General features: G+C 37.8%; 1 protein-coding gene across 1 annotated transcript in view; it reads right to left on the reverse strand.

Annotated features, from left to right (window-relative positions):
- PAPPA2 (pappalysin 2) overlaps nt 1-23,429 on the reverse strand; it is a 282,414-nt gene that overhangs the window by 96,143 nt on the left and 162,842 nt on the right. The window contains exons 12-13 of the mRNA XM_027086240.1: nt 4,581-4,716; nt 4,163-4,379 (exon numbers count right to left, since the gene is read on the reverse strand). Coding sequence (XP_026942041.1) covers nt 4,163-4,379; nt 4,581-4,716 — 353 coding nt within the window. The remainder of the gene's footprint in view (nt 1-4,162; nt 4,380-4,580; nt 4,717-23,429) is intronic.

Here is a 23,429-nt window from a genome sequence, read left to right on the forward strand (position 1 = left end):
TCAGTACTCTTTCTTTACTCATTTCAAGATTTCCGGTCAGGAAGTATAAGGGTCTTGGTGGGGTGAGGTAGAAGCAAGTGGGGAGAAGGGAGAACCATTGGCAAAGGCCATTGAATCCTGGGAGATAACTGTCCCAAAGGTAAGAATGCTACAGAGTCCTAAAGAATACTACAGGCTTGAGGACCATGAGATAAAATTTCAGAATAAAAGCTTGGAGTAGTTTTACACAGTGAAATCCTACTGTCTTTGTAAAGAGTGCAGTAAAGCAATGTGCCCTGGCCTCACTGGCAGTGAAGATAGAGAAAGGTTAAAAATAAAACAGAGGCAAACATTTATCAAACAAATACAAACAAAAGGAAAGCAGGGATGGAAATTTTCATTCCAGACAAAGCATAATACAAAGGCTTAACCTTTGAAAGGGGCAAAAGGGTTGGCAAGAGCTTTGATCCTAATAAAAATAAAACAGTCACAAGCATTTATACACCTAATTATGTTATATGAAATTACAAAAAGCCAGAACTATTTGAAATACAAGGAAGAATGGAAAGAAGCACAACTGTCTGGAAGGTTATACTGTATTCTCAACCTTTTATAGAGCAGGTAGATAGAAAAACCAATAAAAGGAAAGTACAAATGCTGAAAAGAAATGAGTGATCAGAAGTTTCAACCACTGCTATCAGCCTATGTCCTGATAAAGGCGATAATATCCTTCATCTTCAGAAGATTCAACACTGGGGTATCTGATGGATATACCATCAGGTAGGGTCAGAGAAGTTGCAACTAATGTTTTCATTGTATTCATGTGACTGAAAAAACAGAATCCTGTTGTAGGAGAAACACATGCCCATCAGCAATTCTTGCCTGTTAGTAAATTCTTCTAGACCTGACCTTGTGAATTTCCAAAGTAATAACATGAGCCCTGATTATCTGCAAGCTAATCCACTCATTTAGGAAAATTAACCTATTAGTGCCAGGATTGTATCTTGGACACATTCAAAATCCCACTGTATTAATCAAAAAGATGGTTCCCACTTCCCCAAGCCATCAACACAATCCTGGAATGGTTGGGGATCTGCCTGACACTCCAACTCATGGGATACTGTGGAAGGTTATGCAGGACCTTTCCCCAAGGTGCCTAGGGCAGGAAATAGCCAGAGAGTAAGAATGAATTCAGCTCTTACTGGGCACTGGCGACCAAAACCAAGAACACTAAAGTCGGTTTTCGGGACTAAGGCATTCATTATCAGTAGACTAAGCCCAAAGGGTCATAAGCTGGGTAGCCATCATAGCAGAATGGGAAACAAGATGAAGAGAAAGATCAAAGTCAGATGGTCCAAGGTAAGGATCATGAATGTCACTGGAGAGCCAGACTTAGGTTTACTGGCCTTCAGCTGAGATTCTGTGGGTCAGTCAGGCTGGTTTAAGGATAAAGTGTTGTAGGAGGACAGACCATTGGTCATTAATGGTTAAATACAAAATGGATAAAACATCTTCTACTGCCAGGCATCTGTCAGCTCTCCCGTGCCCATTTTAGTATTAATGTAATTCAGGTCATAAGGGTAAAAAGGAGGTAGCCAGGAATCCCTCTCACTACGCCCAGAGTTTGAGGGTTTCATATTATGGTCTATCTACATTTACAACTGTGATTGATACAAAGATGCTAAAAGACTTCTACTCTTTGAGAATACATAGGGATTTAGATTTTAAATCTGTCCATAAAGAAAATATGCGGGATCTATTAGGTTCCCTGTGTATCAAAATTTACTATATTGCACTGATTTTCTGGCCGAAAAGGAAAAGCCAATTTGCATGGCTCCTGTCAGTCACATGTGGTTTGGAAATTCTCGTGCATTCCAGATACACTCTGTGTAAACTGGAGAATCATATCTTATTTCTACTGGTTTGCATGCATGCGTATAAAACTTGTTTTTCCCACAGTGCCAAATGAAAATAAGTGAAGAACTAGCAGCAGTGATCATAATTAATCAACTTCTTTGTCAAAACTTCACAGCTGTTGCTGTGAGGGGAATTCTTGTCCCTTGGGGTCTACAGAGGTTGTGACTTCCTTTTTGCTTTGCTTGTTCAGTTCTGTCCCGTGGAAGATTTAGAGATAAAATCCGTAACTGTCATTCAATGCACAGTTTCTGACACCTCTTATGCGCCAGGGCCTTTAGTAGGTACTGAGAGATACTGAGCAGAATTCCTACTGCAGGGAGCTCAGAGTGGGAAAGAATAACAAATAAATAAATAGGTATATTTATGTGATAGCTGCCTTTGTAAAGCATGGGTTGTGTACAATGTCCTATGGAAACAGGGAGGGAGTTTGCCAAAAATTCATAGACGAAGGTGAATCATGATGGTCAAGTGTGAGTTGAAGCGAAGAAGTACTGGACAGCATTCAAGAAAGTAGGAACATTGTGTGCAAAGACATGGAGCTCAACAAGAACACATGTTTCAGGGACCTGAAAGAAATTCTGTATGGCTTGAGGCCAGAGGTAGAACCAATAGAGAAAATAATTGGAAAACACATGAGACAGAGGCAATAATTCTAGTAAAAAATGATATTTTAATAGTCTACATTCTTACATTAATATTTGAAGACTTTTGCTCACTAAGGAGACTTAAAAGTTGCAGATGAACTAGCTAGTGTTGCAATGTCCATTACCTAGACCCTATCCCTTCCTAGCACTTACAACAATGTCTGACACATAGTTAGTGCTTGATTAACATAAACTACTATTACTGCATGTGATAAATGGCACCTAATGACTCGTGCCTTGATGCACATCCCTCCTCTTGAGTATGGGCTGGACTAACTGACTCATTTCTAATCAACAGAATATACCAGAAGTAATGGGTTGTCAATTCCAACATTATGTTATAAAAAGACTGGCTTCCTTTCTGGGCAGACTCTCGTGTACTCACCCTCTCTGGTTCTCTTTATTTTTTGGATTATTAGCCGCCATGTCATAAGGACACTCAGGCACCTTATGGAGACGCCCACATGGCAAGGAACTGAGCCATGCCTATGTGAGTGTGCCCACTGCCAGCACCTGTGTGAGTGAGTTTGGATGCAGATCTCCTGAGGCTTGCCACAGCCACATGAGTGAACTTGGAAGTGAATTCTCCAGCTCCACTCGAGCCTTGAGGTTACTGCACACTTAGCCCACAGCTGATGGCAACCTCTTAAGAGACTCTAAGCCAGAGGCACCTAGCTGAGTTGCACCCAGATTCCTCTCTGACAGAAACCGTGATAAGCCACTAAATTTTGCTATAATTTGCTGCACAGCAAAAGATAACTAATATACTATATTAGTACTGCCTACACTTATTCCCTAATCAAGGTTGGGTTTCTGGGATACCTAGGTTGGGCAAGGTGGTATCAGAGTTCCTCCTTGGTGATGGAGTGATGCCTGCAACTCCAGCTTTTGTGACCAGGATCCCAATTGCCTGACACTTCACTCCTTGAGGGAACAAACCCTGTTACCTACAGTGCCACTCAACTGATTAGACCATTCATAGAATGAGTCCAGCCCAAGTGCAGCACAGATTACTGTGTTTGGCTTGCTCCTTGCCCCATCAGGGCCAACCTTGGGCATACCAATGCTATGAAGAACAGTTCCTTACTAGCAGGAGCTGAGAGTCCAGGAAATGCTATCTAGATGACAATTACAGATGTCCACAGAAGGGCACATATAGCCAATGTAGTCCTGATTTCCATATGTAAATCTAATTGATTATATGACATGCCTTAGAAACTAATTGTTAAACTTGCTATATACACTGTCCAGGTGGGAACAAGTGAAAAAATATACATCGCTTAGGGAACATTGAGTTTTTGGCAGAGAATTTTTGGCAGTTTACATAACAATGTTGATGTGAAGGCAGTGGTTTTATATGTAAAAAAGATTTTACGACCTTAAAGATGATAAATATTTACATAAACATTATTCTCAGCTAAGGAAAGAAGAGCAAAATATGAAACGCAAGTGTGCCTTCTATGAATTGTTCTTTGCTTGCTTCTTAAGTCTTTTTAGAAGTTCTTAGACCCATTTTTAGTTAGTGAACAAGCACCCACTATATATACAATAGTATGTATGAAAATGATAGCAACACATCACAACAAAAAGAAAGAAAAAAAGGAAGAAAGGGAACTTTGTACCTCTGTCCCTGATGATTTTGCCCCTCGTGCTCTGGGATGCAGTTGTTGGAAGCTGAAGGACTTATGATGGAGGATGTCCTTAGAGCCACTGCTGAGATGCCCACCAGTGGGGATGAGAAATTCAGCAGCACTGAGGTGGTATGGTGGAAGAGGACGTTCGAGTGATGGGTTACATTGATAACCAGTGGGTTATGCTGGCATGACAGTTCATAGCTTCCTGAAGAGAAACAAGGAGATGAATAATATTTTAAGTCTTTCATGTAGTACCAAGTTTCCATATCTAGTATTCATTTTATCTTCTCAATAGCTGTATGATGTAAGCAAGGTCTCAAACAATATCAGAGAGAGACATCAAGCTGATTCCTGGGTCTAATGGATTGTCCTCTAGTGGTCTTAAAGGGATAACTGTCAGACTCACCAAGAGAGTGGTTGTTTCCACTGAAATCGGTCAGGTAAAGGGTCACTGTTGGCCGCTGACGTTCCCCAGGCACCAGGCCATCAGATGTCAAGAAAATGAAAATTGCTGTGGCCACTCCTGGTCTATTGAAACAAACCTAGGCATAAGCACATACATGTACGAGCCATTATTTCCAGTGGGCTATCAAGGCACATGTCACACTATTTTTATACTTCTCAAATAGCTCACCATTCATAAAGAGCTCCCTTCTCCTTTACAATGGGAAAAAACATGGAGTAGGCACAGAAAGATAGCCACAGTCACATCAAAAGTCAAAATTAGCTGGAAAGAAGATAACTTTCAGCTACTGAGCTGCCTATCTTTTTATGAGACTTTTTATGTCAACCAATTGCTTGTCACTTGAATCTTTCTTTAAATTTCTCAAAAAGATCACTCAAATAGACCATCTCTGGAGACAGTAAACTACAGCATAGGTAGACAATACCTCCCTATCTCCAAAGTGAGAGACGTGGACAAGAGTATCACCTTGCTAACACTTTGTTCTGAACTGGCATAGCTAATTATCCTTCCCTATCTCCTTATCTCTCCCCTAAAGTTTTTATCAGAACCTCTCACTTAGCTTTTGAACTATGCCATGGGAGAGAAGCTATTGAAGATTCGGTTGCTTCTGAGATTAGAAGCTGCCAAACTGTTTATTCTTATTCTTTTGGTGCCTCAAGCCCATATACCCTATCCATGGCTGAAGAATAAGCCAACAATGAAAATTCAGTTATCTATAAGAAATATACCTAGATGGCTAGACTAATTAACAAAGAAACAGTCTTTCACAGTAAACTATGGCTGTTTTGTCCCTGGAAATCCTTTAATATAAAAGAAAACACCTCAGAGATTGGGGAATGACCTGGAGAACTTATTTTCCATATTGAAATTATTTAAGGTAGTAATTCTACTTTTATTTCCTATAGCTCAACATTACTCTTAATTTCTATTGAGAATTAACTCCAGTCTTCCCTGGTGTTGGATGGTTGTTGCATTATTAGAATCTGGTGCTGGACTGTACAACCTTCTGTGTGTATTTCTCTAGCTTTTCATCAGGTTCTGAAGGGGATAAAGCTCCAGAAAAACTGTCCTCAGTGTCAGAGCAGGGTACACCATCTGATGGCAGAAGTCTTTTCTTAAAATGGGGAGCAGGAGAGTAAAACATGTTTTCCATTTTAATAAGAATTCTTCCTTGTCCGGAGACTGATTTTTCCTGAGCCTTGGTGGTGTGTTTATAGAGTGTCCATTTGCACTGCTGGCTCAATTAGGGTGATTTTATGATTTTCAGTGGTCAATGTAGCACAACTCTCCCTTCTTCCTTTCCTCCTTTGAGGGAAAGACCAGCCACACTCTTTTTTTACAGTGTCTTTTTTTCCCCCTTTTCATTTCCCCTCTTTGAAGTAATAAATATTTCTTTATAACTTAAGAAACTTCCAGACCCATAGGTTATGGCTTGCAATACGAGGTCCTTTGTTCCTGGCTGGATGAGGGCTAGACATGAAACACACCATAAGGTAACCAGGAGCCTAATGCAAAGCCCTCAACCCCAGCCCCAAATGACATCAAAGTGCCCTGGGAACTCCCACAACCTCTTCCTTTTCACACACCACAAAAGAGACCTGAGTACTGGAAGAAAGCTCTGGGTTGTTTCCTGAGCCAGGAACAAACAGAGTCCAAACAAGTACCTGGTGGCTTTACCTCAGTAGGTCTCAGACTCGAAGAATGGAATGGCTTCAATGAGCAACAGGAGAGCTCAGTTTTCTCACTCTCTGTTGGGTCCCAAAATAGTCACCACCCACCTGAAGCTAATTTGTAGGCCTTATGGTGTGGATTTCTCCATCTTGAGGGCCCATGCCCAAAACCTCCATCTCGTTTTGCACCTCCTTGCTCTACGGGTCTTTGAATCCCAAATCACTTTGAACCTTAAAGCCTGCTCTTGGTGGCAGTGTCTCTGTGCCTTGACTTGTGGGAAGCAGCTATGCCAGGATTTCCAGTCCATGGCTTAAGTAGGAAAACCACAGGTGAGACATCAGCAGAGAAATGTTGGGATACACAAAGCAACGAGAGACAAGGGTTTGATCATGGTACTGGATGCCAAGTCTTGGGCATTTTCTCTCACAGTGACACAGAGAGGTAGCCAAACTTCATTCTCATCTGAATACCTGATATGATTCACAGTAGCAACCAGACACAAAGAAGTATAACACTCTAACACAACTATTGGAACCTCCAAAGCAGAGACAAGTTTGAGCCTGCACATATGTTCATAATGAATCTGGGCCACGGTAAAGGGAATCAAGCGAGTTCACCATTCTGGAGGGAGTGTTGGCCAGGCAGAACCCTGGGTTTACTCCATCTTTACTAGCTGGGTAGATCTGAACTATCCATCTCTCCTCTCTGAGCATAGGGTGCCTCTTCCACATCTGAGAAACAGATATACTACCTATCTCAGGCGGCTACTATGAGGATGAAATGAAATCACGTAAAAGCACATAGGAGGGTGCCTACCATCTAGTAAGGACTCAGTAATTCTTATTTCCAAAAAGGAATTATTTTTTATCCTGTTTATACTTCAGGAAGACAACGATAAAGAAGAAAGTTTTAAAATTAAACATACAACCATATATTTTGGTATATAGAGAATTACACTTTTCTGAAATTTATGGGCTAAAAAATTTCATATATGTTTTTTTAAAATGGCACTTGTACATGTGAACTGATACTCCAGGTTCTGCTTCCATAGAAATTGGTGATACTTGAAGCTCTTGGTATAGAATGTATCTCTACTTTATAAATGGGATATATGAAAAATATACTTTGTATATATAACTATTTTAATAGAGTTTTAAAAATTCAGTTCAATATGCATTTATTAAAAACCTATTTTTATGTATATATAGACAAAGAAATTTCTAGAATTGGCTGTATAATTAGAAAACTAAAAGTGTATACTTTATGTGAACAAAGAAGATATTTTTAAAAGCTGCTCTTGGACTTCCCAGGTGGCGCAGTGGTTAAGAATCTGCATGCCAGGCCCTGCCCGCAGGAAGACAAAATCCAGCCTCATCCACTGGAAAACAGGCACCAGTCCCCTCCACCGGGAAGCCTACATAACCCACTGAACCAAACTTACCAAAAGATTTGTGTTTAGGGGCAAACACAAAAAACAATGGGAAATACGAACCTGCAGCCTGCGAAAAGGAGACCCCAAATGCAGTAAGTTAACCAAAATGAGAAGACACAGAAATACACAGAAAATGAAGGAGCAAGGTAAAAACCCACCAGACCAAACAAATGAAGAGGAAATAGGCTGTCTACCTGAAAAAGAATTCAGAGTAATAATAGTAAAGTTGATCCAAAATCTTGGAAATAGAATGAAGAAAATACAAGAAATGCTTAACAAGGACCTAGAAGAACTAAAGAGCAAACAAACAATGAGAAACAACACAAAAAATGAAATTTAAAATTCTCTAGAAGGAATCAATAGCAGAAAAACTGAGGCAGAAGAACGGACACGTGACCTAGAAGATAAAATAGTGGAAATAACTACTGCACAGCGATTAAAGGAAAAAGAATGAAAAGAATTGAGGACAGTCTCAAAGACCTCTGGGACAACATTAAATGCACCAACATTCAAATTATAGTGTTCCAAAAGAAGAAGAGAAAAAGAAAGGGACTGAGAAAATATTTGAAGATATTATAGCTGAAAACTTTCCTAATATGGGAAAGGAAATAGGCAATCAAGAACAGGAAGCACAGAGAGTCCCATAGAGGATAAATCCAAGGAGAAACATGCCAAGACACGTATTAATCAAACGATCAAAAAATAAATACAAAGGAAAAATAATAAAAGCAGCAAGGAAAAGCAAGAAATAGTATACAAGGGAATTCCCATAAGGTTAACAGATGATTTCTCAGCAGAAAATCTGCGAGCCAGAAGGGAATGGCAGGACATACTTAAAGTGGTGAAAGGGAAAAACCTACAACCAAGATGACTCTACCCAGCAAGGATCTCATTCAGATTCGAAGGAAAAATAAAAAACCTTACAGACAAGCAAAGGCTATGAGAACTCAGCACTACCAAACCAGCTTTACAACAAATGCTAAAGGAAATTCTCTAGTCAGGAAACACAAGAGAAGGAAAAGGCCTACAAAAACAAACCCAAAACAATTAGAAAGTGGTAATAGGAAGATATACATCAATAATTGCTGTAAATGTAAATGGATTAAATGCTACAACCAAAAGAAAAGGACTGGCTGAATGGATGCAAAAAAAGACCTGTAGAAATGCTGTCTACAAGAGACCCACTTCAGACCTAGAGACACAAACAGACTGAAAGTGAGGGCATGGAAAAAGATATTCCATGCAAATGGAAATCAAGTGAAAGCTGGAGTAGCAATTCTCATATCAGACAAAATAGACTTTAAAATAAAAGTTATTACAAGAGGGCTTCCCTGGTGGCGCAGTGGTTGAGAGTCTGCCTGCCGATGCAGGGGATGTAGGTTCGTGCCCCGGTCTGGGAGGATCCCACATGCCGGGGAGCGGCTAGGCCCGTGAGCCGTGGCCGCTGGGCTTGCGCGTCCGGAGCCTGTGCTCCGCAACGGGAGAGGCCACAACAGTGAGAGGTCCGCGTACCGCAAAAACAAAACAAACAAACAAACAAAAAACTATTAAAAGAGACAAAGAAGGACACTACAAAAGGATCAAGGAATCAATCCAAGAAGAAGATATAACAACTGTAAATATTTATGCACCTAACATAGGAGCACCTCAATACATAAGGCAAATGCTAACAGCCAGAAAAGGGGAAATAGACAGTAACACAATAATAGTGGGGAACTTTAACAACCCATTTTCACCAATGGACAGATCATCCAAAATGAAAATAAATAAGGAAACACAGCTTTAAATGATACATTAAACAAGATGGACTTAATTGATATTTATAGGACATTCCAGCCAAAAACAACAGAATACACGTTTTTTAAAGTTCTCATGGAAAAATTCTCTAGGATAGATCATATCTTGGGTCACAAATCAAGCCTTCATAAATTTAAGAAAATTGAAATCGTATCAAGTGTCTTTTCCGACCACAACGCTATGAGACTAGATATCAATTACAGGAAAAAAATCTGAAAAAAATACAAACACATGGAGGCTAAGCAATACACTACTAAATAAGAAAGAGATCACTGAAGAAATCAAAGAGGAAATCAAAAAATACCTAGAAACAAATGACAATGAAAACACGATGATCCAAAACCTATGGGATGCAGCAAAAGCAGTTCTAAGAGGGAAGTTTATAGCAATAAAATCTTACCTGATGAAACAAGAAACATCTCAAATAAACAACCTAACCTTACACCTAAAGCAATTAGAGAAAGAAAAGCAAACCCCAAAGTTAGCAGAAGGAAAGAAATCATGAAGATCACATCAGAAATAAATGAAAAAGAAATGATAGAAAAGATCAACAAAACTAAAAGCTGCTTCTATGAGAAGATAAACAAAACTGATAAGCCATTAGCCAGACTAATCAAGAAAAAAAAGAGAGAAGACTCAAATCAATAGAATTAGGAATGAAAAAGGAGAAGTAACAACTGACACTGCAGAAATACAAAGGATCATGAGAGATTACTACAGGCAATTATATGCCAATAAAATGGGCAACCTGGAAGAAATGGGAAAATTCTTAGAAAATCACAACCTTCCAAGACTAAACCAGGAAGAAAAAGAAAATATAGACAGACCAATCACAAGCACTGAAATTGAAACTGTGATTAAAAATCTTCCAACAAACAAAAGCCTAGGAACAGATGGATTCACAGATGAATTCTATCAAACATTTAGAGAAGAGATAACTCCTATCCTTCTCAAAATCTTTCAAAATATAGAAGAGGGAGGAACACTCCCAAACTCATTCTACGAGGCCACCAGCACCCTGATACCAAAGCCAAAGATGCCACAAAAAAAGAAAACTACAGGCCAATATTACCGATTAACATAGATGCAAAAATCCTCAACAAAATATTAGCAAACAGAATCCAACAGCACATTAAAAGAATCATACACCATGATCAAGTGGGGCTTATCCAAGGAATGCAAGGATTCTTCAATATACGCAAATCAATCAGTGTGATAAACCATATTAAAAAATTGAAGGAGAAAAACTATATGATCATCTCAATAGATGCAGAAGCAGCTTTTGACAAAATTCAAAACCCATTTATGATAAAAAGCCTCCAGAAAGTAGGCATAGAGGGAACTTACCTCAACATAAGAAAGGTTATATATGACAAACCAACAGCCAACATTGTTCTCAATGGTGAAAAACTGAAATCATTTCCACTAAGATCAGGAACAAGGCAAGGTTGCCTGTCTCACCGCTATTATTCAACATAGTTTTGGAAGTTTTAGCAACAGCAATCATAGAAGAAAAACAAATAAAATGAATCCAAATTGGAAAAGAAGAAGTAAAACTGTCACTGTTTGCACATGACATGATACTCTACATAGAGAATCCTAAAGATGCTACCAGAAAACGACTAGAGCTAATCAATGAATCTGGTAAAGTAGCAGGATAAAAAATTAATGCACAGAAATCTCTTGTATTCCTATACACTAATGATGAAAAATCTGAAAGAGAAATTAAGGAAACACTCCCATTTACTATTGCAACAAAAAGAATAAAATACCTAGGAATAAACCTAACTAAGGAGACAAAAGACCCATATGCAGAAAACTATAAGACACTGATGGAAGAAATTAAACATGATACAAACAGACAGAGAGATATACCATGTTCTTGGATTGGAAGAATCAATATTGTGAAAATGACTATACTACCCAAAGCAATCTACAGATTCAATGCAATCCCTATCAAACTACCACTGGCATTTTTCACAGAAGTAGAACAAAAATTTCACAATCTATATGGAAACACGAAAGACCTTGAATAGCCAAAGCAATCTTGAGAAAGAAAAACAGAGCTGGAGGAATCAGGCACTCTGACTTCAGACTATACTACAAAGCTACAGTAATCAAGACAGTATGGTACTGGCACAAAAACAGAAATATAGATCAATGGAACAGAATAGAAATCCCAGAGAAACCTAAGAAGATATGGTCACCTTATCTTGATAAAGGAGGCAAGAATATACAATGGAGGAAAGACAGCCTCTTCAATAAGTGGTGCTGGGAAAACTGGACAGCTACATGTAAAAGAATGAAATTAGAACACTCCCTAAAACCATACACAAAAATAAACTCAAAATGGATTAAAGACCTAAATGTAAGGCTAGACACTATAAAACTCTTAGAGGAATACATAGGCAGAACACACTATGACATAAATCACAGCAAGATCCTTTTTGGCTACCTCCTAGAGAAATGGAAATAAAAACAAAAATAAACAAATGGGACCTAATGAAACTTAAAAGCTTTTGCAAAGCAAAGGAACCATAAACAAGACGAAAAGACAACCTCAGAATGGGAGAAAATCTTGCAAACGAAGCAACTGACAAAGGATTAATCTCCAAAATATACAAGCAGCTCATGTAGCTCAGTATCCAAAAAACAAACAACCCAATCCAGAAATGGGCAGAAGACCTAAATAGACATTTCTCCACAGAAGATATACAGATTGCCAACAAACACATGAAAGGACGCTCAACATCACTAATCATTAGAGAAATGCAGTTCAAAACTACAATGAGGTATCACCTTGCACTAGTCAGAATGGCCATCATCAAAAAATCTACAAACAATAAATGCTGGAGAGAGTGTGGAGAAAAGGGAACCCTCTTGCACTATTGGTGGGAATGTAAATTAATACAGCCACTATGCAGAACAGTAGGGAGGTTCCTTAAAAAACTAAAAATAGAACCACCATTTGATCCAGCAATCCCACTACTGGGCATATACCCTGTGAAAACCATAATTCAAAAAGAGTCATGTACCACAGTATTCATTGCAGCTCTATTTACAATAGCCAGGACATGGAAGCAAACTAAGTGTCCATCAACAGATGAATGGATAAAGAAGATGTGGCACATATACACAATGGAATATTTCTCAGCCATAAAAGGAAGCGAAATTGAGTTATTTGTAGTGAGGTGGATGGACCTAGAGACTGTCATACAGAGTGAAGTAAGTCAGAAATAGAAAACCAAATACCGTATTCTAACCCATATATATGGAATCTAAAAAAAGAAAAAAAAGGCTCTGAAGAACCTAGGGGCAGGACAGGAATAAAGACGCAGCTGTAGAGAATGGACTTGAGGACATGGGGAGGGGGAAGGGTATGCTGGGACAAAGTGAGTGAGTGGCATGGACTTATATATACACTACCAAATGTAAAATAGATAGCTAGTGGTAAGCAGCCGCATAGCACAGGGAGATCAGCTAGGTGCTCTGTGACCACCTAGAGGGGTGGGATAGGGAGGGTGGGAGGGAGATGCAAGGAGGAGGTGATATGGGCATATATGTACACATATAGCTGATTCACTTTGTTATACAGCAGAAACTAACACACCATTGCAAAGCAATTATTCTCCAATAAAGATGTTAAAAAAAAAAAAAAAGAATCCACCTGCCAATGCAGGAGACATGGGTTCAGTGCCTGGTCCGGGAAGATCTAACATTCTGCGGAGCAACTAAGCCCATGAGCCACAACTAGTTAGCTTGCGCTCTAGAGCCCGTGAGCCACAACTACTGAAGCCTGCGTGCCGAGCACCCGTGCTCTGGAACAAGAGACTCCACCACCACAATGAGAAGGCTGCACACTGCAATGAAGAGTAGCCCTTGCTCACCACAACTAGAGAAAGCCCGTGTGCAGCAACGAAGACCCAACGCAGCCAAAAAAATTTTATTATAAAGAAAATAATAAGCTGGTCTTTCCACAGCCACGCAGAGCTATTTTAATATATATAATGGTCTAGGCTATTTTTATTTTTTATGAAATAAATAATGGATTTTAAGTTCCTAAATGTGAAAATAGGTATTGACCGGAGCAGAAAATTTGTCAACACAAATCTCTGCTTATTCTACACCATGTCACCTTTGCCACTACAAGTATGACACTCCTCTCATCACCACATCAAATGTACAATATGAAGAGCAGCTCCTTTCAGGACAAAGCACACCAGATGCACCTCCTCGGGGACTACTCAGATCTGAAATGAGGACCAGGCATGGCCCAAGAGAAAAGTCCAAGATGCTAAGAGGTCAAGGGACTTGTAAGCTTTATTTGTAAAGTTTTATTGTTTGTTTTAACAAGGAGATTGCATTTATGTATTACAGGGCAATATAAAATTAATTTGAATGTGGCTTTTATGAAGAAGACAAAGTATAGTTAGATATCAGAAAGGAGGCAAGATCTTTTAGAAAAGCAATTGATTCTCAGGACTGAGGAACAGTCTAAAAATAAAATGTTCGCCAGTGAAATTAGCTCAGTGAATCTCCAGCAAAATACTTTGAAACAGAGAAAATATGGATTAGATATAGATAGATAGATAATAGGTAGATAGATAGATAGATAGTTAGATAGATAGATGATAGGCAGATAGGTTGAGACTTACTGATAGAGTGGAAAACCAGTCCTGCACACTCAATTGCTTTCCATCCAAAGCCTTCACATTAACTGCTGGATCTAACTTCTGGCCACTTGTGAGGGGTAAGACTGAAAGAATGTTTTCTTGGTGCAGAACTGTTTGGGCTTAAGAAATCCCTCTTCAATCTGCCTGCTGGGTACAAACACACTTAATAGACTCCCAGACCAAGCATTTCGACATCCAGGTCATCCTTTGCGGAGGTCCCTGGACAGCAGAACATAAAACTATACCACAAACTTGAAAAGAATCTTCTCTGAGGTTTCAGAATGCTTTTGGTTATTACTGAGATGTTATTTTGTGTGTGTGCTTTTCCATTTTCATTCATCTATGGCACTTCCTGATTCCAGAGAGAAAGGGAAGGCCCTTGAACAGGAGAAAGTGAGCACATATTATTTTCATTTTGCATAGCACTATACAGTTTGCCAAACATGATCACGCCTTGCTGCAGCCTCCAATAAGCTCATTGGGTTTTTGTTCCTATTTGAGACCTTTTTATTACAATATCCCCAGGATACAAAGGTTATACTATACAAGTGAAACATAGGATTCTGAGAGCTTAAGTGACTTCCTCTAGCTGAATGCTAGACAGTTAGGAATTTGGGTTTTCTGTGTTCTTCTGACTGCCCAGGGATTCCTAATTTGGTTTAGCAGAAAATAACAAATTCGTTAGAAAATTTGTTGATGTGTGTGCCCTCTCTCCCCACAAAAAAATGAAGTCACATAAATACTTAGATATAAAAAAGTTATACTATTTCAGGGAGCTAAGAGAACACTTTGAAAGCCATTCATAGTTCAGTTAGGGTCAACAGAAATTAGATTAAGAATGCTTACACAATTGGTTGACCCACATGGTTTTTTTTGTAGGTGAAAAGCTATCAAATATTGGCAATTTTATATGGTTCACCCTAATAATATTGCTGTCTATGTAGACTTAAGAAATATGACAAGGGAGAGATTAACTCTCAAAGTTTCAAGGTATGTTACCTGAAGTCCAAATCTAACAGATGAAGGGAAGGTGTGAGGTAACTAGCCTCTTGTCTCTGAGCTTGAGGCCTCTTGGTGGCCTCTGTACTTGAGGATGTGAGTCAAAATGTGGAGGGGGTTTTGAACCTGGTTTGACTTCTTTCCCATGTCCAAGCTCCTGTCTCTCTTGATATTGGTCAAAACCCAGTTGATTTCTAGTGTTATTCCTTCATAGTACAAGTAAGGTTATAAACACCATGAGCTTATGTAGTTCTTTTTTCAGAAGAGTGAGGTCAACTTGTCATTTTATGAAATGAAGAAGAAACCTCCCTTATGACCCCCACCACCCAGGAGGAGGCATTTGACAATGTATGATTTGGCAAGTCAGTGGAAGGGCTCAGATCAAAATCAGCTTATTGGCTCAATTCAATTCTAAGAGCATCTCCTCAGTTGTGATTTCAGATACCAGGGCTAAGTCTGCAGAGAATTTGTGTTAGAAGAATTTGAGAGACTCAGAGGGGGATCAGAAAGGCAAAACCAAATCTGTAGTGAATACTGTGGTGTACCACTGAAATCCCCTTCTTCATGACTGAGCATTCAGCTCACATCAAGTCTCTTTCCAGAAACTGCCCTCAGAGAAAGAAAGCCTCCACAAGGTTATGCCACTTCCCTGGAGTAGGGGGAGAGAAGAAACCCGTGTCCAATGGCCTTTTGATAGGATTGAGTGGTAGACAAGGTGGGACAACTCTGAAGGGCCATCGTAGCTCCCTGTAGGATGCTGACACTTTTGTGTGGCTGTTTCATAGTTCTACTCCTCTCTCTGCCAACTCCTAGTTCTTTCATTCCCCCATAGGTGTTGATTCCAAGGAAAGTTCTTGATAAACTTTTCTGCAAATCTTTATCTCAGAGTCTGAATCCTGGGGAAACTCCACTTAAGACAAAGTCTGAGAATGAGAAAAGGTATTATGAAATACAGATAATGAAGGTTCTCTTGGGAACGAGAATGCATAAGTGAGGGGATGAGGGATTCAATGGAGAGCCAAGAAATCTTCCCTTCCGGTTAAAAAAAAAAATGCTATTCCAATTATTTATGAAACTTAGAGTCTGCTAAGTTGTCATATCTAGGGCCTGCAAAAGCTTTCATGTAAAATCAAAGTTAGATTAGTAGCAATCAGATAGGAAAATGGAAAATGAGTCTTTTACCTCTGGGAATAAACTGTTTAGCCACAGGGAGATGCAGCTCCTCTTTCAGTGCACTAGGCTAGTTTTTGATAGAAATGAAACTCATATATGCATAGTCATCTTTGCTTTTTTAGGATTCCCAGAGACTGCAGGAATCCATGTAGGTTAATTTTCCAAAGAGAAAATTTTATTTTGGAAAGCAAGAACTTTTCAGAAATTTAAATCATGTGTACAGAAATAATCACAATATAAATTAGAAATTTTTCTTCCCTCTTAAAAAGAGGATTCTGTACTTCAGTGAATTTTCACTTGATAATTGGAGGCATCATTTTGAACATCAATTATTTTACTGAATGATGAGATAACAATCCTCTAAAGTAGTGCTTCTCAAACTTTAATGTGCACACAAATCACCTGAGAATCACGTTTAAATGTAGATTCTGATTTAGTAGATCTGAGATTCTGTATTTCTACCTAGATCTCATGTGACACTGATGCTTTTGGAAGTCAATCATATTTTGAGTAGGAGAGCTCTAAAAGTATCAATAGATATAATTAACTTTGTCCTTAGCATTTGATAGCCTAAGACTACAATTATTATATTAATCATATTTGTTTATTATATCATTCTTTTTAAAATTCACCATCAAACTTGAAATAAAATGCAGAGCTGGAAGGAATCATCTGGTCCAAGAACCTCATTTTAACTCTAAGAAAAATGGTGCCCAAGAAGGATATATGATTTATATAAGGTCATAACTGATAAATGGTAAAAACAGAGCTTACAATGTTCCTCTGAACATATATTTTTAGTCAGTTCCTAACTCCCTGACTAAATTGGTAGCACCTTTCCTGTAAAAGACTGAAATTCAGATAACTAATATTTTTAGAAATCTGTATAAAGTGAATAGACTCTGACAAAGGGCCTTGTCAACTTTTCTATGAATAAAGTCAAAGAATCCAAAGTTGTGACTGGACTAGGTGCCTTCTACACATGAGCTTTTTCTTTTTTGCTAAATTATGAAATCTGGACACCTTTCTGTATGGTTGTGGTGTTCTGGATGGATCTCTGAATAGAGGATTACCTTCTAATTTATTAAATAAAAAAATCAGAAGAGTTGCTAGATTTAGCAAAAACAAACAGCACACCACATAAATTTAAATGTCAAAGAAAAAAGTTTTTTTAGCATAAGTATGCCTTGAATATAGCATAGGACTATAATAGATACACAAAACCTGTAACAGATAATGAAAAAGGAAACTAAGCATATCACTAAAAAAAGTCATCAAACCACAAAGGAAGAGATAAAGAGAAAGACGAGTAAAAAGAGAAACTATAAAACAGCCAGAAAACAACTAACAAAATGTCAATAAGTGCATACTTATCAATAATTACTTTAAATGTAAATAGGCTCAATTCTCCAATCAAAAGACATAAAGTTGCTGACTGAACAAAAAATATACAAAACCCATCTAATAACACTTATAGAATCTCATTTCAGACATAAAGACATACACAGACTGAAAGAGAAAAGATGGGAAAAGATGTTCCATGCAAATGGAAACCAAAAGAAGGTTGAGGTAGCTCTTCTTATATCAGACAAAATAGACTTTAAAACAAAAACTGTAATAAAGACAAGGAGGACATTATATATTGATAAAGGCATCAATCCAACAAAGAGATAAAACTACTGTAAATATTTATAAACTCAACATAGGAGCACCGAAATATATAAAGCAAATGTTAACAGACATAAGGGGAGACATTGGCAACAATCGATAATAGTAGGGGACGTTAATACTCCACTTACATCAATGGATAGATTATAGAGACAGAAAATCAATACAGAAACATAGGCTTTAAACAACAAAATAGACCAGATGAACTTAGATATATACGGAGTATTCAATCCAAAAACAATAGAATACATATTTTTCAAAGTGCACATAAAACGTTCTCAAGATAGATCATATGTTAGGGCACAAAACAAGTCTTAACAAATTTAAGAAGATTGAAATCATATTAAGCATATTTTCTGACCACAATTGTATGAACTAGAAATCAGTTACAAGGAGAAAACTGGAAAATCCACAAACATGTGAAGACTAAACAACGTGCTACTGAACACCAATGTGTCAATGAAGAAATCAAAAGAGAAACCATAAAATACCTTGAGACAAATGAAAATGGAAATACAATATACCAATACTAATAGGATGCAGCTAAAGCAGGGAAGTTCATAGAAATAAATGGCTACCTCAAGAAATAGTTCATAGAAATAAATGGCTACCTCAAGAAATAAGAAAAATCTCAAATAAACAATCTAACTTTACAACGAAAGGAACTAGAAAAAGAAGAACACACAGAGCCTGGAGAAGGAAGGAAATAACAAAGAATAGAGCAAAAATAAATAATATAAAGAATAGAAAGACAATAGAAAACATCAATGAAACTAAGCCCTGATTCTTTGAAAAGATCAACAAAATTGAAACACCTTTAGCCAGATTCACCAAGAAAAAAAAGAGAGAGAGGGTTCAAATAAATAAAATCAGAAATGAAAGGGGAGATGTTACAACAGGCACCACAGAAATACAAAGAATCATAAGAGATTACTAAATACAATTATACACCAACAAATTGAACAACCTAAAAGAAATGGATGAATTACTGGAAACATACAACTTTCCAAGAGCAAATAATGAAGAAATAGAAAATCTGGACAGACCAATTACTAGTAAGGAGACTGAATCATTAATTTAAAAACTCTGTACAAACAAGTCCAGGATGAGACATCTATACTGGTGAATTCTATCAAACATTTAAAGAATTGAAACCAATTCTTGAACTCTTCAAAACATAGCAGAGGAGGGAACATTTCCAAACTCATTTTATGAGGTCAGCATTAGCCTGGTACCAAAACCAGACAGGGATACCACAATAAAAGAAAATTACAGGTTAATATTCCTGATGAACATAGATGAAAAAAATCCTTATCAAAATACTAGCAAACCAAATTCAACATTACGTTAAAAAGATCATATACCATGATCAAGTGGAATTTATTCCAGAGATGAAAGGATGGTTCAACATTTGCAAATCAATCAACATGATACACCACATTAAGAAAATGAAGGATAAAAATCATATGATCATCTTAATAGATGCAGAAAAAGCATGTGACAAAATTCAACATCGATTTATGAGAAAAAAAATCTCAACAAAGTGGGTATACAGGAAACACACCTCAACATAATAAAGGCCATATATGACAAGTCCACAGCTAACATCACATCGGTGGTGAAAAGTTGAAAACATTTCCTCCAAGATCAGGAACAAGACAAGGATGCCCACTTCTGCCACTTTTATTCAACATAGTATTGGATGTTCTAGCCAGAGGAGTAGGCAAGAAAAAGAAATAATGGGCATTCTACTCGGAAAGGGAGAAGAAAAACTGTCACTATTTGCAAATGACACGATTTTATATATAGAAAACCCTAAAGACTCCACCAAAAAAGTATTAGAACTAATAAGTGAATTCAGTGAAGTCGCAGGATACAAAATCAATATATAGAATTGGTTGCATTTCTAAATGCTAATAACAAAAGAAAGAAAAATTAAGAAAACAGTCCCATTTACAATTGCATAAAAAGAATAAAATACCTAGAAATAAATTTAATCAAGGTGGTGAAAAACCTGTACTCTGAAAACTGTTAGAATGACTACTTTCAAAAAGATAAGAAATAACAAGTATTGGGAAAGATGTGGAGAAAGGGCAATGCTGTGCACAGTTGGTGGGAATGTATATTGGTGCAGTAACTAAGGAAAATAGTATGGAGGTTCCTCAAAATTTTAAAAAAAATAGAACCACCATGTGATCCAGCAATTCCACTTCTGGGTGTTTAGCCAAAGAAAATGAAAAGACTAACTCTAAAAGATAAATGCACCCATATGTTCATTGCAGCATAATTTACAATAGCCTACATATGGAAACAACCTAAGTGTCCATCAATGGATGAATATATAAAGAAAATGTGGCACATGTATATACAATGGAATATTATTCAGCCATAAAAAAACGAGATCTTGCCATTTCTGACAACATGGATGGATTATGCTAAGTGAAATAAGTCAGATAGAAAAAGACAAATACCACATGACCTCACTTATATATGGAATTTTTAAAAAAAACAGAAAAAGCAAGCTCATAGATACAGAGAACAGATTAGTGTTTGCCAGAGGTGGGCGGTACGGAGTAGGCAGAACAGGTGAAGAGAGTCAAAAGGTACAAACTTTCAGTTATAAAGTCAAGGACATGTACTGTACAGCATGGAGACTACAGTTAATACTGTATTGCGTATTTGAAATTTGCTAAAAGAGTCGATCTTAAAAGCTCTCAACACAAGAAAAAAAATTTGTAACTAAGTATGGTGATGTTAACTAGACTCACTGTGGTGATCATGTCCCAATATATACAAATATTGAATCATTATGTTGTACACCTAAAACTAAAATAATCTTGTATGTAAATTATACCTCAATAAAATAAATAAGTAAATAATTTTCAAATAAAGAACAAAAGAAAGAAGAGCAAAAAACACGAATTTTTAAAATAAAAGAAATGGAGAAAGGATTTTGTAGATATTTGTGTATATAAACAAAAATAGAGAAAAATGGTAAGAGTGGAGACACTTTTTGACCAGTTAATGGAAAATACACATTTCTAGTACACACTGGTCCTTAATTTCTGAATGAATAAAGATTACTATTTAAGTGCTTCCTAGGGCCAAGCGGAGGAGGAAGAAAAATCTAATATTGATATAATTGGCACAATAAAAAAGCTGTTATGCTCTGAAAAATCAGTGCTAGAAACAAACAAAATGTTATTAAAATTACATTATTTTAAAAAGAAATTATGAGTTATTACAAAATTCGTAGGGCTGATTGACAATAAAAGGACTATATATCAACATCTGTGGACTACAATAAAAGTAACACCTAGAGGGAAAATTTATGGAACAGTGAAAAATTATCCAAGTGTCCAACACAAGAAGCTAAAAAATAACATCATTGTAAATCCAGAGAAAAAGGAAGGGAAGAAATAATAAAGAAAAGGATAGAAACCAGTGAATTTGAGAATAGCAACTAGAATAAAAACAGAAATTAACAAAACTAAAATTTGTTCTTTGAAGAAGTCCTAGGCATGAGTAATTAAGAAAAAAGAAAAAGAAGTTTCAAAAATTACAATATAAAGGGAGTGATGACTATACCTAACATAGAGATGAGTCATAATAAAAACACATTATGAAAAACTATCAGTACTAAATTTGAATATGTGGAAGAACTTAATAAATTTCTAGAAATATCTAGTAGCTCAAAATTAGAAAAGAGGAATTGAATATATTAATAAAAATCAAATAAATTTAAATAACAATCATAAATATTTCCTTGTAAAAGCCCCAGGCTCAACTGGTTTTACAAGTGGGTTCTGAAATATTTTGAAGGAACAGATAATCCTTATTTTATACAAGTGGTTTCAAAAAATAAAAAAGAAGGAAAACTGTTCAAATAATTTTATGAGACTTGTATAATCTAAATATTCAAAAAAGAAATATATAAACTAATTTCACATATAAATACAAAAGCAAAAATCCAAGATTAAAAATTAACCAATAAAATTGAAGACTATACTTAATATATAATATGTAATAAAAATGTAGGTTCACTTTACAAAGGCAAACATGATTTGATAGCTAAAAAAAAAAAAAAAATCAGGTAAAGATGGTCGAGTAGGAGGATGTGGAGTTTGTGTCTCCTCACCACTAGGGCACCTAACAGGTACTGGCAGGGGATGGGAGGAAGCCCTGTGTGACTGGGTAGGACATGGGAGGGAAGGAGGGGGGAAGGAAAAGTGGAGGTGGGATGACACTGGTGTCCCTGACGGGCAGCTGGGGGAGGGGAGATGTTCCCATGATAGGAGGGGCCCACTCATGGCAAGGGAATCAGCAGGGATGGGGAGAGGCCTTTGGGGGATCAGGGGATTGGAGGGGAATGCAGCCAGCATCACCACTGCCTGCTTGGTCCCCAGTGAGCCTGCTGGGGTCTGAGGGCTGAACCTTCGCCCTCCAGGGCCCCCTCCAGCCACATGGGTCCTGGGGGCATGGGAGGGACGGAGGGGGGGTGAAAAGTAGAGACAGGATAGAACCAGCAATCCTGAGCGGCGGCTGGGGGAAGAGAGGGGTTTCCATGCTTGGAGGGGCCCACTCACAGTGAGGGGATCAGTGGGGAAGGGGAGAGAACTTCAAGGGATCAGGACATTGGAGGGGAATGTGGTCAGCATCTCCCCAACCTGCTCAGACCCCAGAATGACTGTTGGGGTCCTGGGCCTGAACCTCTGCCCTCCAGGGCCCCTACTGGTTGTGCGGGTCCTGAACGAAAGCCTTGTCCCACCCCCACCCCCATCCCCCACTGCCCAGGCCTTTTCTGGCCATTTTTTTTGTGTGTGTTGTTCTGTCTGCTTTTTTGTTGCTGTTTCAATATTATTTTTATTTTTCTAAAGTATTTTTTATTTTTCTAATTTTATTTTATTTTTTATTCTTTGTTATTCTTCTGCTCCTTTATATTGTTGCCTTTTTTCTTTCTTTCTTTTTTTTTTTTGCCAAACCTTGCAACTTGTGGGGTCTTGGTTCCCAGGTCAGGGGTTGGGCCTGAGCTCCTGTGGTGGGAGCACCGAGTCAAAACTGCTGGACTAACAGAGAATCTCAGACCCCAGGGAATATTAATCAGTGTGAGCTCTCCTGGAGGTCCTCATTTTGGCACCAAGCTGGCTCCACCTAACTGTGTACAAACTCCTGTGCTGGATAGCTCAGGCCAAACAACCAGCAAGAAAGGAACACAGTCCCACCCATCAAAAAAAATGAGATGAAAAAAAAATGTTACAGATGAAGGAGCAAGGTGAAAAGCTACAAGATCAAATAAATGAAGAGGAAATAGCAACATACCTAAAAGAGAATTCAGAGTAATGTTAGTAAAGATGATCCAGAATATTGGAAATAGAA

This window comes from Aethalodelphis obliquidens, unplaced genomic scaffold (genome assembly GCF_003676395.1).
Source record: "Aethalodelphis obliquidens isolate GAN/ISIS:26980383/991018 unplaced genomic scaffold, ASM367639v1 scaffold55, whole genome shotgun sequence".
Taxonomy (NCBI): Eukaryota; Metazoa; Chordata; class Mammalia; order Artiodactyla; family Delphinidae; genus Aethalodelphis; species Aethalodelphis obliquidens.